Raw genomic sequence first — 17,008 nt, forward strand, 5'->3', positions numbered from 1 at the left:
GACAGACTTGGGACAGCATGGTAAACATCAAGTACGAGGAGCACATTGAAAAAATGGTGCGCAGGCGCGGTGGCGCTCACCTGTAACCCAACCATTTGGGAGGCTGAGGCAGGAGGATTGTGGTCTGAGGCCAGTTCAGCAATTGAGTGAGGTTCTGGGTAACTTAGTGAGACCCTGAGTCAAAATTGAAAATTAAAAAGAAAAGAAAAAGGGGGTGGGGATGAGGTACTTTAAAAAAAAGTTAGTTAAATGTTATGTGAATTTCACCTGAAGTTTAAAATAGCATTGAAGGAGGCCCCTGAGCTCCCGGGGTGGGCCCCAGAGTGTGAAGCTAGGTCTCCATGAATGTTGCACCCTGGGCGCCTCTCTGTCTCACCTCATCTGTCCCTTCATGTCCTCATGAGACCTTCAACTTGAGCCCTGAACACTCTGCAGGGCTCCACAGGCCGCCTGGCAGGTGTCCACGGGCCCAGCTGGAACTGCCTCCCACTGCATCCCCCTGGAAGGGGAGGGGGCCGGGCCTCTTCCCATCTCAGGCACCATCAAGCAGGGAGGGACAGGCGATGGGGCCAGAGCCAGCACTTGAGTCTGGGAGGCACCTGATCAGGGTTTGGCAGGAGAACGCAGAACATTCCAGGAATGGGGACCTGCCACGGGGAGCAGCCGTGTGACCCACATCCTAGTTTTCTTTCTTATAAAATAGAGGAGCCACCCCCCCACCCCAGCACAGTCAGGTGACATGGAAGGAACAGTAACCCTGGGTTCATTCCACTCCTCACCAACACGAGCGGCTGTCAGCACGCTCCTTGGTGTTGGGGGGAGAGGACTACCTGTCAAAGAGGTCGCCTGCTGGGCGCGGTCGCCCACTCCTGTAATCCCAGCCACTCGGGAGGCCGAGGCAGGAGGAGTGGGGATTTGAGGCCAGCCTGGGCCACTTAGCGACACCCTCAACAAGAACCTGTCTCAAGATAAAATAAAACGAACTGGGGACGCAGCTCAGTGGTAGAGCGCCCTCAATCTCCAGTACTCAAAAAAAATGCTGCCTTGGCTTGGGGTCATCAGAACCAGATGACTGCGGGGGTACTGTCATCTGGGAGAAGACCACAGGAGCCCTGCAGGGGGCGCCAGGGAGCGGACAGCGCTGGCCTGTGTCGGCGGCAGACCTCGGGGAGGCACCGAGCTCCCTCCCCAGGGCGCTGGGCTGCGGTGTCCACCGGATTCCCATCAGGTTTGGCTGAGGGCTGCTTTCACCCTCCTGTGTCCCAGGGGGGCCCACCGCTGTGGTCTCAGGAGGCCCCGACAGGGTCACAGCTACCTGCCTTCAGCAAACTGCATCACGTACCCATGAATTTGGAGGAGGCGCAGCCAACCTGCTCCAGCTGAGTGGCCTTTATCCAGGAGCAAAAAGGAGCCGGGCGCGGGGCGCACGACAGTAATCCTGGAGGCTGAGGCAGGAGGATCGCGAGGCTCTAAGCAACTCAGTGAGATTCTGTCTCTGAAGAAAATACAAAATGGGGCTGGGGCTGGGGCTCAGGGGTCGAGTGCCCCTGAGTTCCATCCCCGGTTCTCCTCTCCTAAAAAAAAGAAAGAAAGAAAAAGAAAAAGAAAAAAAGGCCTGGGAAGATTTGCCCACACTCTTTGTGCTTAAGAAGAGTTTGAGGGGCTGCGGTTGTGGCGCAGTGACAGCGCGCCTGGCGTGTGTGAGGCCCTGGGTTTGATCCTCAGCACCACAAATAAATAAATAAAATAAAGGGCCTTTGAGGGCTGGGGTGGAGCTCGGTGGTAGAGGAGGAATTGCAGGCGGTCGCTCCAGGCGTTGGACAAGGGGTCCCCTCTGCCATCTCTCCTTTACTTCTACATATAACATCTGGAAGTGGCCGAACAGAACCGGGGTCCTCTGTGCTCCGATGCCATCCCGAAGGAGGCTGATCAGTCCAACAAGGACCTGTCTTGGTGTTTTTTGTGTTGCTGCAACGAAATGCTTGAGACTGGGAAATTTATAAAGAAGTTTATTTCTCACAGTTCTAGAGACGGGGAACTCCAAAATCAAGGGGCTGGCAGCTGGTGACAGGCTACCTGCCATGTCACGGCATGGCACAACGCATCATTTTGGGGGAGAACAAGAGGGAAGACACCAAATCCATCATTTTGTAAGGAATTCGCTCTGGTGCTGGCCTTAATCCATGTGTGAGCGTTGAGTCCTCGAGGGCTCACGGGCCCCTGGAGGTCTCATCTCTCCACACTGTCGTCGAGGAAACAAAGTTTCCAACACATTCAGTCGCAGCAGGGCTGACACACATCCTGTTGCTACTTTTCAAGACAGAATTCTTGGAGCTGACATAAAAGTTTCAGGGAGTCCTGGCTCTTTTTTTTCTACCAAGCACTGTCTGTGTGGCCAATAGGGATGGTGATGCTGTTGGAAAAGAGGGGACTTTCTAACAGTCTTTTGTACTAGTGAAAAAAAAAATCTAGATAATATATTTTGGGTGAAATAAATTTAGAAGGCCAGTATTTTTAGGATGGTTCTACTAAGTTGAACCTCTTGGCTCAAATGTGTGCAGATACATTTGCTAGAAGAAAGGGAGCAAGAACCAAATAAGTACACCTTGATAGCCAAGCACATTGTCTTTCCCTGACTTATAAGTCCTACCAGATGTATCAGTCAGCTATTACTGCATAACAAATTATCCCAAAATGTAGCAGCTTAAAACAATACATATCTTGCTGGGTGCAGTGGCACATGCCTGTAATCCCAGCAGCTTGGGAGGCTGAGGCAGAAGGATCACAAGTTCAAAGCAAGGCACTTTAGCAACTCAGTGAGATCCTCTCTTTAGATAAAATGCAAAATAGGGCTGGGGATGTTGCTCTGTGGTCAAGTGCCTCTGAATTCAATCCTCAGTATCAAAAAAAAAAAAAAAAAAAAACCCAACAACAATAGATATCTATTATCTCTGTGTATTAGTCCATTTTCCTTTGCTATAACTAAATACCAAGGGCTAGATAAATTATCAAGAAAAGAGTTTTATTTAGCCCAAAGTTTTATTTTATTTTATTGCAGTGCTGGGAGTCAAACCCAGGATCCAGTGCATTCGAGGCAAGCTCTCTACCACTGAGCTACATCTGCAGCCCTAGCTCACAGATTTGGAGGTTCAAAGCCATGACACCAGTATGAGCTCAGCTCTGGTGAGGACCTCATGGCAGATGGGGTTGTGGCTAGAGCAAATGGGAGAGGGAGCAATCACACGGTAAGACAGGAAGCCAGAGACTGAGGCAGGGCCAGGCCTGCTCTTTTGTAACAGCCCGCTAGCAAGAATAACCCTGGTTCCAGTAGAACTGAATGATCCCAATAACCTAAAGACCTCCCACCAAGCCCCACCTCTTAAAGGGCCCACCACCTCTTAACATCACCACACCAAGGACCAAGCTTCCAAAACATGAAACCTGGAGAAACAAACCACACCCCAAATCCAGCACTTGATTGCTGTAGTTGGGGACCTGGGTGCTGCTTGGTCTCGTCTGAATATGGTCTGTCTCTCAGAACTCATGCAAGAGTCTAATCCCTGTGTTAGTCAACTTTTCCTCACTGTGACTGAAATACCTGAAATAGCAACTTGGAGAAGAGAGACTGATTTCGGCGCGTGGCTTCAGAGTCTCAGTCCACAGTGGGCTGGCTCCATTTATTTCTTTGGGCTTGATGTGAGGCAGAAGGCCCCAGTGGAAGGGTGCAGCTGAGGACAGCGGAGGTCAGCGGCTGAGCTCACGGCAGCCAAAGAGCAGAGAGAGGGGGAGGGAGAGGCACCAGGGACAAGATGCAGTCCCCAAAGGCTTGCCCCCAGTCACCACTTCCTCCACCCACAGCCCACCTGTCTGCAGTTCCCGCCACCTCCAGTCAGCCACTCAGATTTCAGGGGATTAACCCCCTGCTGAGGCCCGAGTCCTCAGGATCCAGTCACCTCCCAGAGCTCCACCTCTGGACATGGTGGCACCAGAGACCAGGCCTCCAATGTGGGATTCTTTGAGGACATTTTACACCCAAACTATGACAGTTACCAGAATTTTATATTAATGTTATTTAGATAAACAATCTATCAGTGTTGAGAGCCACAACCAAGTCAAGATGGCGCCTGGCATTTTGCCAGAAGGAGTGGTTGAGAAGTAACGCCAGGGAGCCATTAAGATGATGGTGATTAAGTTAAACTGTGTATAACTATTAAGATAATGACTGATTGCTGTAACTGGATGATGCTAAATTGAAACAAGCTGTGTATTCAGTTGTGTATATAAACCTCTGCTGTCCAGCAATAAGGCGGCTCCTGCTACCTCAGATGCCCGCTACTTTTGAGTTCCCGTTGAGTTCCAGTTGAGTTCCCCTTGGGTTCGGGTAATAAAGTAGTTCCTGTTTGAACCTACAAGTGGCTCATGACCTCCCGGTTATTTGTGCCCAGCCAGATTGCAGCATATCAGGGCAAGGTGGCCCACTCCTGTCATCCCAGTGACTCTGGAGGCTGAGGCAGGAGAATCGTGAATTTATTCATTAATTTTTTAAAAAGAGAGAATTTTTTAATATTTATTTTTCAGTTTTCGGCAGACACAACATCTTTATTTTATTTTTATGTGTGCTGAGGATCGAACCCAGCAACCCATGCTTGCCAGGCGAGTTCGTTACCGCTTGAACTACACCCCAGCCCCTGAGAATCCTAAATTTAAAGCGAGACTTAACAACAAACAGTGAGGAGCTAAGCAGCCCAGTGAGACCCTGTCTCTAAAGAAAATATAAAAAAGGGCTGGGGATGGGGCTCAGTGGTCAAGTGCCCCTGAGTTCAATGCCCAGTATAAAAATAAACAATCTGTCTATGGTGTTTAGAGATTAGTGATTAGATTAGACTAGATCAGCTGCCATGATTGAATCCTGGTGGCTTTCTAAGGACACAGGGAGAGATCAGACACACACACACACACACACACACACACACACTTACACCATGATGTCTTGCAAACTACAGGAGCCCTCAACAGAAACTGTGCTGTGATTCTTGGACCTTGTACCTCCCGAACCATGAGCCAAAAAATAAATCTGTTTTCTTTATCAAGTAGCCTACCTCAGGTATTTTGTTATAGCAATGAAATTCTGACTAATCTGTGATTCTACTGGGTCCTTCCCCCTCTAGGTCTCTCACAAGGCTCCAGTCAACCTTTTGCTGGGTAGGATTGGTCGCCAAGCTGACTTCCTGGTTGCTGGCAGGATTCAGTGCTCTGTGGGCTGTTTAGCTCAGGATCTTCTTTCCTTGGTGACTTTGGGCCAGAGCCATTCTCAGTTCTGTGACACATGGTCCTCTTTAGGGGGCAGCTCATTTCAACAAAGCCAGCAGAATAGTCTGCAGCAAAATGGAAGCCGTGTCTTCCTTCTGTAACCTGACAACGAAGTGGCACCCCGTTGCCCTTCCTGCACTCTTTTGGTTAGAAACAAATCTCTAAGCTCAACCCACAGTCAAAGGTAAGAGAATTACATAGGCCTAGGGGTCACATGATTTGGGGGATCATCTAAGATGTGACCTAATGTCTTGTAAATTTTCTGGGCTTTTCCTAAAGAGAAACGAAGAGGTCAGGCAGGTGGGTAAACAAGAGAAGAAAACAGTGCTTTCCTCACAGCATGAACACCTGCGTGAACCAGCTTTCTGCTACTATAACAAACAGTTGAGAAAAATATCAACTTATAGCAAGAAAAGGTTTATCTTGGCTCATAGTTTTAGAGGTTTTCAGACCATGGTTGGCTGGCTCTGTTGCCTGTGGGAGGCCCATGGTGGGAACCCCTGGGGAGCAAATCCAGTCACCTCCTAGCCAGGGACTGAAGAAGAGACAGAGGGGCTGGAGTCCCACTGTGTCAGAGGCACACCCTCCTGTGACCAGAGTCACCCATAGGCCCTATCTGTTAAAGGTCCCACCACCTCCTCCCAGTGCCAAGCTGGGAACCCAGCCTTTAACATACGCGCCCCCGGAGGCCATTCCAGACCCAAGCTGTAGCAACGGCTGTTTCCAGCCCAGGTTTCTGAGCCGGCAAGAATGTGCAGGACAATGAGGAAATTCAGGACTGGGTGAGAGGAGCAGCCCAAACCAAGGAGACTGAAGATGTCAAATGTCACCAGAGCCTCGGTCCCTGTGGCTGGCGGGAGCACATGTGGTCTTCTTGGCCAGAGCGGAACCTGGCCCTCCCCCAGGAACGTGTATTTCCACTCTGGGGAGCTCAGTTTTCCATGCGGTGACAAAATACTTGAGATCAACTCAAAAGGAGGACAGTGAAGCCAGGCGTGGGGGGCACCCCTGTGATCCCAGCTCCTCGGGAGACTGAGGCCGCCTGGGTGACTCAGGGAGACCCTGTCTCAAGTTTAAATGAAAAGGGGCGGGGGTGTGGCTAGGGGTAGAGCGCTCACCTGCACAGATGAGGCCGGGGTCCCGTGCCCAGGGCCACAAAAAGGAAGAAAGAAAATAGATTTATTTTTGGCTCGTGGTTTCAGTGGCCATGGTCACGGACCCTGTGGCTTTGGGCCTGTGGCAGTTCCGTGCATGGCAGGAGTCCGTGGTGGAGAAGGGAGGTCACCTCATGGCAGCCGGGAAGTGAAGAAATGAAGAGTCGCGGTCCCCATGTCTCCTTCGAGGGCGCCCCTGATGGACTAACTCCCCTCCACCAGGCCCAGCCTCCTAGAGACCAGCTGCCTCCATAACATCATGCCTAGGTAACACGGGCCTTTGGAGAACATTCCAGACCTGAACTATAACACTACCCTACAGGAACCAGTGTGTATTCATCAAAAGACACGTACAGGCCAGGCGCGGTGGCGCACGTCTGTCATCCCAGCGGCTCAGGAGGCTGAGGCAGGAGGATCGTGAATTCAAAGCCAGAAGCAGCAAAAAGCAAGGCCCTAAGCAGCTCAGTGAGACCCTGTCTCTAAAATATATATAAAAGGCTGGGGATGTGGCTCAGTGGTAAGGCAGTGGCCAAAAATGGTCCAGCCAAAATGTCCATCAGCAGGCAACTGGATGAGCAGAGAGTGAAATTATGGATGAACGTCACGGACATAATATTGAATAAAATAAGCCAGGCACAAAAGAGGCCTTATTGGGGAACTGAATTTATATAAAGTTGAAGAACTGGGGGAATGTTTTGGGGTGCAGCTCAGTGGTAGAGCATCTGCCTAGCATAGGCGAGGCCCTGGGTTCCATCCTAGAACTGAAAAAAATAAAAATAAAATGAACAGGCAGAGGCCTGGCGCCTTGACACACTCCTGTAATCCCAGCAGCTTGGGAGGCTGAGGCAGGAGGATCGTGAGTTCAAAGCCAGCCTCAGCAAAAGCAAGGCTCAAAGCAACTCAGTGAGACCCTGTCTCTAAATGAAATACAAACTAGGGCTGGGGACGGGGCTCAGTGGTCAAGTGCTCTGAGCTAAATCCCTTGTACCAAAAAAAAGAAAAAAGAAAAAATCCTAGAGGAGCTGGGAGCTGTCTGCACTGTGGAGAGGTGCTGGGAGCCATTAGCCAAGTAGGTATGACAATTTCCTTGCCAGCGTACCCCATGTTGCTTAGTGGAAGGACTCGTGGAAACAGGACATTTTGCAGTGACATTGCATGTAGGTGACCTTGCTCAAGGACCAGGGCGGATCCGGGTTTAGGGCGTTCCCGGTTTAGGTTCCAGGTTTAAGGTTTAAGATTATTCCTGCTGGGAATAGGGCGTATCCTGCTGCCTGAGTTCCCCTTGAGTTCTCACGGGATTCAGACAGTATTTTTTGGGAGACAGAAGCCCAGTGGATGTGGATTTGGGCAGAGAACGTGGATTTCCCCAGAACGTGATTGTAGACGGCTGGTGTGAGTTCGGGAATAAAGAGTTGTTGTTTGAATCTACAAGCTGTGTGGTGGCTCGTGATTGTGTGCCCAGCCAGACTGCGGCAGAGAGGAGAGCCAGGCAGCCACTGTGCAGGGGCACCAGCTAGGTAGCAGTGGGGCCAGTACTGTCCCTCCAGAATGCCCTCTTGGTCCCCAGGCCCCTGATGCTGGCCTCTGAACAAACAAGAGGAAGAAGCGCTCTGGCTTCCTGGACAGAGGGTGGAGGCTGCTGGTGGCCTTAGCAGACCACATGAACTCGGGCAAGAACTAGGAGAGCTGCTGGGACCAAGCCCGGAGCGGGCCAGGCGGGTTCCACGGACTCTCCAGCCCCAGAGTCAGATTGTCCCCGGGCTTGGCAGGGCTCAGAGGGATGGGAGTTTACAAGGTGTGTGGCTGTGTGGAGGTGACGGGTCCAGTTCGACAGGAACAGATGGGTCGCCCAGAGGCCCCCGGTCACACGGACACCCTGAAAAGTGATCCGGGGCTGGTTTCGGGGCAGCTGGGACGGTAACCAGAGAAAACAAATGGCCTTTGCTTCCCAGTCGGGTCGGATTCTGTGGTCGGCGCCAGAGCAACCCAGGCGACACCTGGTAGGTGCCCTGCTAGGTGCCGCCTGCTCCAGAGGCCTAGTCCCCGCAACAGTGGGAGGTTCGGTGAAGGGGTGCACTGGACAGCTCAGTGTCTCCCCCTTCTGGCTCCCCACCGCAGACTCACTCCTTGGCTCTGCTGAACTCTCTCCTGACCCCCGACTTGGCCCGGTCGACCTGTCTAGCCCAGCTATCAAGAATCTGGCTAAGTCAGTGAAGAAAGCATCTCCTCCCACCTCCAGCCCGCCTTCGGCAAGAATCCCCGCACTCCGTCTCCCCGAGTCATTTTCCACCCATCGCCCCGCACTCAGCTCCTTGGCTATAACCCCCACTTGCTCTCGCATTCAGAGTAGAGCCCGAAGTCTCCCTATGGCCGTGGTCTCCACGGTCTTGTTTATCCTTTTTTATTTTCTTAAACCGGTTGAACCCAGGGGAGCTTAACCACTAAGCCCTTTTTTACATTTTATTTAGAGACAGGCTCTCGCTGAGTTGCTTAGGGCCTCGCTAAATTGCGGAGGTTGCTTTGAACTCGCGATCCTCCAGTCTCAGCCTCCGGAGCCACTGTGATTACAGACGTGTGCCACCGCTCCCGCCACCGGCTTGTTTATCGTCAGAATTAAATTCAACATCCCTCGCACCCCAGGACCGGGGCCGGGGCCTCCCCTCTGACCCGCTCCACCCGCCGCAGCAGCGGAGCGCTCCCTCCACGCGTTAGCAGAGTGCGGGACCCTAGTTCCCGGGTGGGCGGAGCGTCGCCGCAGGAGCCCCGCCTCCGCGTGGCTATTTTGACCAATGAGCTGTGAGCAGGCATTTCCACCGCCGGCGTTCTGACAGGCTCTGGAGAACCCGAGCAGGGCTTTTCCAAGGCAGCCCCATCTGGCGGGTGCCTACAGCACCGCAGCCCCTAAGGGTGCAGTGTGCATGAGAAGGGGCCTTGGCTTCTCTGAACAACTCTGGCAGATGTTTGTGACTGCGGAAGGCGGGACACACCGAGGCTCGGGCTCCTGCAGACCAGACAAGGAAGCAGCCGAGGATGATCACACCCGTGGGAGAAAGGGGAGTGACCCTGGGGCGGCTCATTTCACCAATGCAGGCCATCCTGATCCTCACAGAATCTGAGTTTATGAATTCTACTTGCTGAAGTTTATAGTTTTCCCTGGGCATCCTTAGGGAACTGGTCCCAGGACCTACAGGATTCCAAACTCCACTAGCGTCCAAATCCCTTATATAAAATGGTGTAGCATTTGCTTGAACCTACAGCACCTCCTCTGAACTTTAAATCATCTCTAGAAAGTTGCATTTAATACAATGTGATTTGAACATAATTGTTATATGGGGGGGGGGCACTCTACCACTGAGCTACATTCCCAGCCCTTTCTATTTCGGGGGGACAAGTTCTCACCAAGCTGCTGAGGCTGACCTCTACTTTTAATCCTTCTGCCTCAGCCTCTCAAGTTACTGGGATTACAGGTTTGCATCACTACACCTGGCTAACTATTTTTTAGGGAATCCTGACCCCCTAAAAAGTCTGTACATGTTCAGTACAAACACAAGGGATTTCCACAAATATTTTAGATCTGTGATTAGTTGAATCCATGGAGTAGAACCCATAAACACTGAGTCAACTGTACTTACAGTCACCTGATAGGTTCTGTCATTGGTGGACATGCACAGATGCACACATTCCCGGCAGGAGCTGACCAGGGCCATTCTGCCTTCCTGTTTTAGCGCCTACTGTGCACAAGGGTCCTGACTGGGGTCTGTGTGCTGCCACATTTTGTGCACTGGGGGGCTTTTTCATCGAGATGTCACTATTGCACCCCTACACGGCATAATGCTGAAATGCTATCTAAAGATGCTGCCTTACTGAGAAAAGAACTGGTGGCTTTGCCCAGGCAAGTGTGACAGTCCTGCAGGCCCCCCCGAGTTCAATGGGAATGAATCTATCACATGTAATAAAACGTCTTTTAACAGAAACACCCACAAAACAAAGTTACGTATTGATCAGCTGATGAAAATGTTGTGCCCAGGGGCTGGAAGGAACCTCTCTGTGTCCCCCAGGAGCCATGCTCCAGTATTTGCTAAATCCGTTTCTATGGCAACTTCACAGAATGTAACTAGCGAGAATGAGAATCGATTGTGTCTCCAGTGCCTTGAGTGGCCTGAGGGCTAGGAGAGGAGGCCAGGGGTTCGAATCCCAGCTCTGGCCTGACCATCCCCTGCCTCCGCGCCCCACTGTAAGTTGTAGATAAAGACTGGATGCCGGGCGGGCCCTTGACGGCGGCGCTGGAGGCGGCGGGGCCGGCTGCCGCGCGCCTGAGCGAGCCTGCCATTACGGGGCGAGCGGCCGAGTCGGCACCCCTGGCCGCGCTCCCGCCGCTCCGCCCGCGCCCCTCCCCGGACCCGCGCGGCCATCGAGATGGACGAGGAGAGCCTGGAGGCGGCCCTGCAGACCTACCGCGCCCAGCTGCGGCAGGTGGAGCTGGCCCTGGGGGCCGGCCTGGAGGCGGCCGAGCAGGCCGACCTGCGCGAGCTGATCGGGCTCACCGAGGCCAGCCTGGTGTCCGTCCGCAAGAGCAAGCTGCTGGCCGCGCTGGACGCCGAGGCCGCGGGGGTGCCCGCCGGCCCGGAGATGGGCCCGGAGGGAGAGGCGGGGCCGGGACCCGCGGAGCCCGGGCGCGCGGAGCCGGACCCGGACCTGGACCCGGACCCGGGAGAGCTGAGCGGCGCCAAAAAAAAAAAAAAAAAGACTGGATGCCCCCTAGGCTGACAGAGGGCCAGTGACATCACGCACAGGGCATGCTTGGAACATGGCCATCGCCATATCAACAGCAGCGCTGTTAGTTACAAATCTACAGTTGGGGCTCACCCCTTCCCTGAGCCTCAGTTTCCCCCTCTGGCGAAGGAAGCCTCCGCGCCATGACATCCCCCACTTGCTCAATGGCTGCAGCTCCATATGCCTGATGAGGACCTGGGGCCAGGACCAGGACACACAGCAGGGACAGGGTAGTGTTTATTACCAGGAGGACGCCTGCGCCACCTCCAGGCACCAGACAGTCTTGACACATGTGACTTGAAGGCACTGGTTTCCATCCAGCCCCACCCCTGCCCTGCAGGGCCAGGGCACAGAGACCCCCCAAGCAGCCTCCTCTCACCCCTCCCCAGGCTGCAGCTCCAGCGCAGGGGCTGAGGGTCTGGACGCCCTGTGCCTCAGAGGTCCCCGAGATGGAGTGAGACAGGGCGGCCACCAGGCTGTGGGGCTCAGCACGGGGCTCTTCCCTGGGGTGGAGGAGTGGCTAAGAGACGCTGGGGGGCAGGCGGGCGGCTGCTGTCTTCTCCACCACGAAGCCATAATTGTACTGCAAGGACCGGGAGAGGGAGAGTGAGAGAGGGCCCGGGTGATCTGCAGCGTGGAAAGTCGGGGTGTGCCCGGGGACGGCAGAGCAGCAGGGGATGGGGCAGCCTGGGGGTGATCCCAGCACCTCTGTGCACCCCTCCGCAACCCTGTACCCACCTCCTCCTCAATGTCTGCCAGCGACTTGATGGTGAGGTCCCCAAAGGCAGAAAAGGCCTAGCACGGAGGGGCACATTAGTCTTGGGCCTCCGTCCCAACCTGGACCCCCCACTCCCTCACTTCTAAGGAGCACACAGTCACACCCTCCCCATCTCCTGTCAGGGCCTACAGCTACCCGCATCCAGCTGCCCTCCTGACTGCCCTCATTCGGGGACTGGAGACCTCTGGCCGCTCCTTAGCCTCCACCTCTCTCCCCAGCCAGGAACAGCCTCCTGCTGGGAGGCTAGAGGCAGGGGTCTCCTGCATCTAGACCAGCAGTGAAGGAGCGGATCCAGGCTCTCCAGGGCTCTTACTCACCAGCGGGCCACAGCTCTTGCCCTCAAATCGGGGGTGCAGCGTGAAGGGAACCCCGTCCATGGCTGGAAGAAACACACCAGGGGAGAATCACCTGGGGCTGGAGCATGGCTGCCCACCCGCCCTGCCCCGGGCTGCCCAGTCTTCACAGAATCAAGCTGGGGCTGGGGACTGGGGGTGTGGCTCATGGTATAGCAATGGCCTAGCATGGGTGAGGCCATAGCTTCCATCCCCAGGACCTCAAAAAAAAAAATCCTACAGAGTTGGGGTAGGGGAAGATGGGGGACAGGCCAGGATCCACCCTTGGCCCTCCTGCCTTCCTGGTGTCATGATCTTGGGGCAGCCACAGCCCCCGCCTCTCGGCCTCACCTTCTCCTCTGCTCACCTGAGATGCCATAGAGACTGGATGCCTCATAGATGGAGTCGCTCCTCCGAAGGGTGGACGCCCGAGAGCCCAGCCTTGACAGTGTCCGCTCTGGAAAGCTGCTTTTGCTGGTGGACAGGGGATAAGGACCCTAGTCAAGCCAGGTCCCCCTCATGAGCTCCCCCACCCCCTGTGCTCAAGGGCTCACCTGGGCTGGCTAGGTGGGTCCAGGGAGAGGCCCCGCATTTCCCGGCTGAGACCTCGGGGCTTGGGCACTGGCTTTGGGGCCTTGGCCTTCTTGCACCAGATGGCAAAGCCACCCATGTCCCTGGAGTGTGAAGGAAGAGAAGAGGGATCCTGGCCTAATGTACAGGCAGGGCTGAAACTAGCTGCCCCTGGGAAGGCCAGGAACCAGGTCTCTGGGTGACCTCCATTTGGGAGGAGATTTTTGTTTCAGCAGCTCAACCTCTACCCTACACAATAAAACTTCAGGGTCCAGTCAGTGTTCTAGCTGCTTAAACACCCAACTCAGCAATTCTTCATGATGTCTCTACAGACTGGTACAGCTGTCCCCACTACAACATGCAGAATTTGAGGCACAGAGAGGTGGCAGAAGGGACAGGAGGGCTCAAGGGAGTCCATGAGAATCAGGAACAAGATCAAGAGTTGTGAGGAAGAAAAAGAAGGCCAAGGTTGAGGGAGGCCCTACCCTACTCGAAGGTATCCAGGCACCGTCTTGGTCTTTCCGCTCAGTCGAACATCAAACACAGCCATGTCTGCAGCCCCCAGGGGCACCAGCTTCACGCACATGCGTTTCTTCTTGGACACAGAGGCCTCTGGGGGTAAGGGACAGGGACGTGAGAGAGGAAAGTAGAGCAGGTGAGAGTACCCAAAGCTGGCTCCAGGAGATGCTTACCAGGGCAACCTGGCTAAGGCAGCCACCTGGACAGCATTGGGTAGATGGTTAAATCATAAATGGTACAGTCATAGAAGGAGACTGCTTAAACACTTGGGGAGCAATAGGAGCGAGCAGATCTTTGGAGACACAAAGGAGCATTCATGGGGTGGTCGTAGGTTTCCATTCTGGTGGTCCAAGCCTTACTTTCCCCCAGGGGTCAGCAAACTATGACTCCTAGCTAATTCGAGCCCATAGCCTATTTTTGGATAGCACATGAGGTAAGAATGGTTTTGACAGTTTTATAGAGTTTTGGGGGGTTTTTTTAAAGGAAGAAAGAAAGAATCTGCCACCTATCCTTTGGCCTCCAAAGCATAAAATATTTGCAATTTGGCCCTTTACATAAAACTTTGCCAACTCCAGGATCCATGAATATTCCCCGAGAGTCACGTAAAAATGGCAAGAAACATTGGGAAACGGGTCAGGCTGGAAAAGCCACACAAGGGTTGCAGGACCAGGAAGGGTGAAGCGGAGACAGAGGACAAGGAGTCAGCTAAGCTACGGGGATGGAAAGAGTGCTCCCGGCAGAGGAAAGGCCTGGAAGTGAAAAGGGGAACTGCGAGGGTTTTGCTGGGCTAAGAAGTAAGGAGCCGAGAAGTGGCAGCCACGGTAATAAACAGGTCGCATGGATGGAACTCTTAGTGTAGGACAGAGTGTGCCAAACACAGGTTTTAACTCAGGACGGAGGACGTCACCCCGCCTTAGAACGGGGTCCAGATCCCCAGTAATCCCTGTCCCCACCGGGTGCCAACCACGCGAGCCTCCTCCCTGCTCCTCCCCCGCCCCCCACCCGCGGGACCCCGGCAGCTCGGTCCCAGGCGCGCGTCTTACTGGAGTCCAAGGGGTCGCAGACAGGAGAGAAGCCCGGCGGCAGGGAGCTCTTGTCCACCACGACCTGGATGTCGACCACCACATTCTCCTGCGGGTTCTGGGGTGGAGGGGAGCGAGGATCGCTCAGCACCGGGACGGAGCGCCCGGCACCCGGCCTCGCGAACGGACACGGGCAGTAAAGGGACCCCGGTGATGCGGCAGGCCGGCACCCTTACCTCTAGGCTGCCCAGGGGACTAAGGCACAGGAAGTAGCCAGATTTCTGCGCGAAGCTCTTGCCAAAGCTGGCGGGCGCGCCCTCCACAGTGCAGGAGATCTACCGGGAGGACGCGGTCAGCGCCGGGCTCCCATCGGCCGCGGTCCGCCCCCGCCCCCCGCCACTGCTCACCGCGCTGAATCCACGCGGCGGGGGCGCCGAGGCTGACGACCAGACCAGGCTGGCTAGTGGCATCGCGTCGGGCCCGGGTCCGGGATCCATCCTCCCGGCAGACAGGGAACTGGTTCCCTCAGCGCTTTCCAGACAGCGGAGCTCCGGCAGGAGTCCAACTACAACTCCCAGGAGGCCCTGCGAGTGAGAGGCCAGAAGTGTCGTGTGCGCGTGCTCAGAGAGCCGCTGGCCAATCGCGCGGGGGCTCGGAGCCACGCCTCCACGCGTCGCCCAGGTGCTCACGTGAAAGACGTTTGCGGAAACAACTCTAGGATTTTTCCCACGTCCAGCAACTTCCGCCGGAAATCCCAGCCCCGCGTTAAAGGATTCGTTCTCTGCAAATCGGGACTACATTACCCGGAATCCCTTGCGGCACCAGCTTTTTAAGAGGAGGTGTTAACCCGGGAAATTTGGAAAAGAGTGAAAAACTCTCAATTCTTGTTCTGGGGAGTCATTGCTAAAGAAGTAATTGTAGCCATTAATTTAAATAATGAAAAATATGGCCGGGCAAGGTGACCTAGGCCTATAATCCAAGCTACTTGGGAGGCTGAGACAAGAGGATTGCAAATTGGAGGCCCGCTTATGCTACTTAGGAGAGATCCTGGGCTGGGATTGTGGCTCAGCGGTTGAGTGCTCACCTCCCACGGGCGAGACCCTGGGTTCGATACTCAGCACCCCATAAAAATAAATAAGTGAAATGAAGGTATTGTTCCAACTACAATTTTAAAAAGAGAGAGAGAGATCCTACCTCAAGAAAGAAAATAAAAAAGGCGGGCTGGGGTTGTGGCTCCACGGTAGAGCGCTCGCCTAGCACGTGTGAGGCACTGGGTTCAATCGTCAGCGGTGAATAATATTTTTATATTATTGAATAAATATTTTTTTTAAAAGGCTGGGGATTTGTGTCAGTGTTGGAGTGTCCCTGATTTCCATCCCCATTACCATCCTCTGCCACGAAATTATGGATCATGATTACTAATATGGAAAAACAACCCCCAGGGAGAAATGGAGGACAAGGCTACCAGGGAGAGAAAGAAAACAGTAGGCTCTGGACTTTCACCATTTCCCAGCATCAATGGGCTCTGAATTTCCCACATCTACTATTGTTCCCCTGACCACCCAACCTACACATTTTGCTATGATGTAGTCCCACTGAACCCTCTAAAACTCAGACCCTCTGCACAACTTATTCACAGATTCAATCAGTTTAAAAAGTGAGTGGGGTTGTAGCTCAGTGGTAGGGAAAATATAACTGACCGTGGCCTGGGGACACAGATTCAAGTTGTCCTTTAAAAAAGAGTGAAATGCCGCAGTCTGGCTGGGCACAAAATACCCGAGCCACCACAAAAGCCTTGTAGATTCAAACAGCAACTCTTTATTCCCGAACTCTCACCGACACTCTACACGCACCTCCTGGGAAAAATACACTCCCTCCACAGGGCTCTGCATACCAGTTCTCTCAGAACCCTGAGAGAACTCAAGGGGAACTCAAGGAGTGGGCGCCTGAGGCAGCAGGATATGCCCTAATCCCAGCAGGATCCGCCCTAAAACTGGAGCCACCCTAATCCCTGAGCAGGGTCACCTTTCAACCCAAAAATGCCATGCGTCATTCCTACTTGGCTATGGCTCTCAGCAGTGAAAGAGAAAGAAGGTGTCATCAAGTTGAGCAACTCCCTGGGAAGATGTCTCTAACAGAATTGCACTTTCTCACGATGTTCTTGTCAGGTAGAACTTGACCCAGGCAACAACGTCATCTTGAAACATATCCTCCACCTTAGAACAGAGAGTCACCTTATAGTTGCTCTGACTCAACCGAACTTAAACTTCAGACAATGCTTCACCGTCATGCAAAGAAAAGAAACGGTTATCTGGGACTGGAATCAGAAAACACCTGGTTCCGCATGAAACAGTGACCACCTCAAAGAATGAAGGCAGCAACCCACAAGGACCTCCCCACAAGGTTCCCTAGCAACAACCTAACGGCCAAAATCCCCCCACTCCCTCATGCCCCTGTGTCTGCCCCAGGCAGAAGACAGTCTAATTTCCACTGGGCAAAATATTTGTCCAAAATAAACCCGTGGTACTGTTGAGCTGCCTCTCCTCTCTC

General features: G+C 53.8%; 1 protein-coding gene across 1 annotated transcript; it reads right to left on the reverse strand.

Annotated features, from left to right (window-relative positions):
• Positions 1-11,461: 11,461 nt before the first annotated feature.
• Positions 11,462-15,033, reverse strand: Mvb12a (multivesicular body subunit 12A). The gene is made up of 9 exons (XM_046436997.2): positions 14,866-15,033; positions 14,695-14,793; positions 14,480-14,576; positions 13,403-13,529; positions 12,902-13,021; positions 12,715-12,821; positions 12,333-12,394; positions 11,976-12,032; positions 11,462-11,820 (listed from the first exon to the last, which is right to left on the reverse strand). The coding sequence occupies exons 1-9, from the start codon at positions 14,953-14,955 to the stop codon at positions 11,758-11,760; spliced, it is 822 nt and encodes a 273-aa protein (XP_046292953.1). The 5' UTR covers positions 14,956-15,033; the 3' UTR covers positions 11,462-11,757.
• Positions 15,034-17,008: the final 1,975 nt, after the last annotated feature.

This window comes from Marmota monax, unplaced genomic scaffold (assembly GCF_021218885.2).
Source record: "Marmota monax isolate L192 unplaced genomic scaffold, Marmota_monax_Labrador192_F-V1.1 WCK01_AAM20220418_F8-fsc00021, whole genome shotgun sequence".
Taxonomy (NCBI): Eukaryota; Metazoa; Chordata; class Mammalia; order Rodentia; family Sciuridae; genus Marmota; species Marmota monax.

Coding starts and splice junctions, on each gene's coding strand:
- Mvb12a (XM_046436997.2), bottom strand. CDS start 14,955: ATGGATCCCGGACCCGGGCCCGACGCGATGCCACTAGCCAGCCTGGTC. Junction 14,794..14,865: donor CGCCGCGTGGATTCAGCGCG/GTGAGCAGTGGC, acceptor TCCTCCCGGTAG/ATCTCCTGCACTGTGGAGGG. Junction 13,530..14,479: donor CTGCGACCCCTTGGACTCCA/GTAAGACGCGCG, acceptor CCTTACCCCCAG/AGGCCTCTGTGTCCAAGAAG.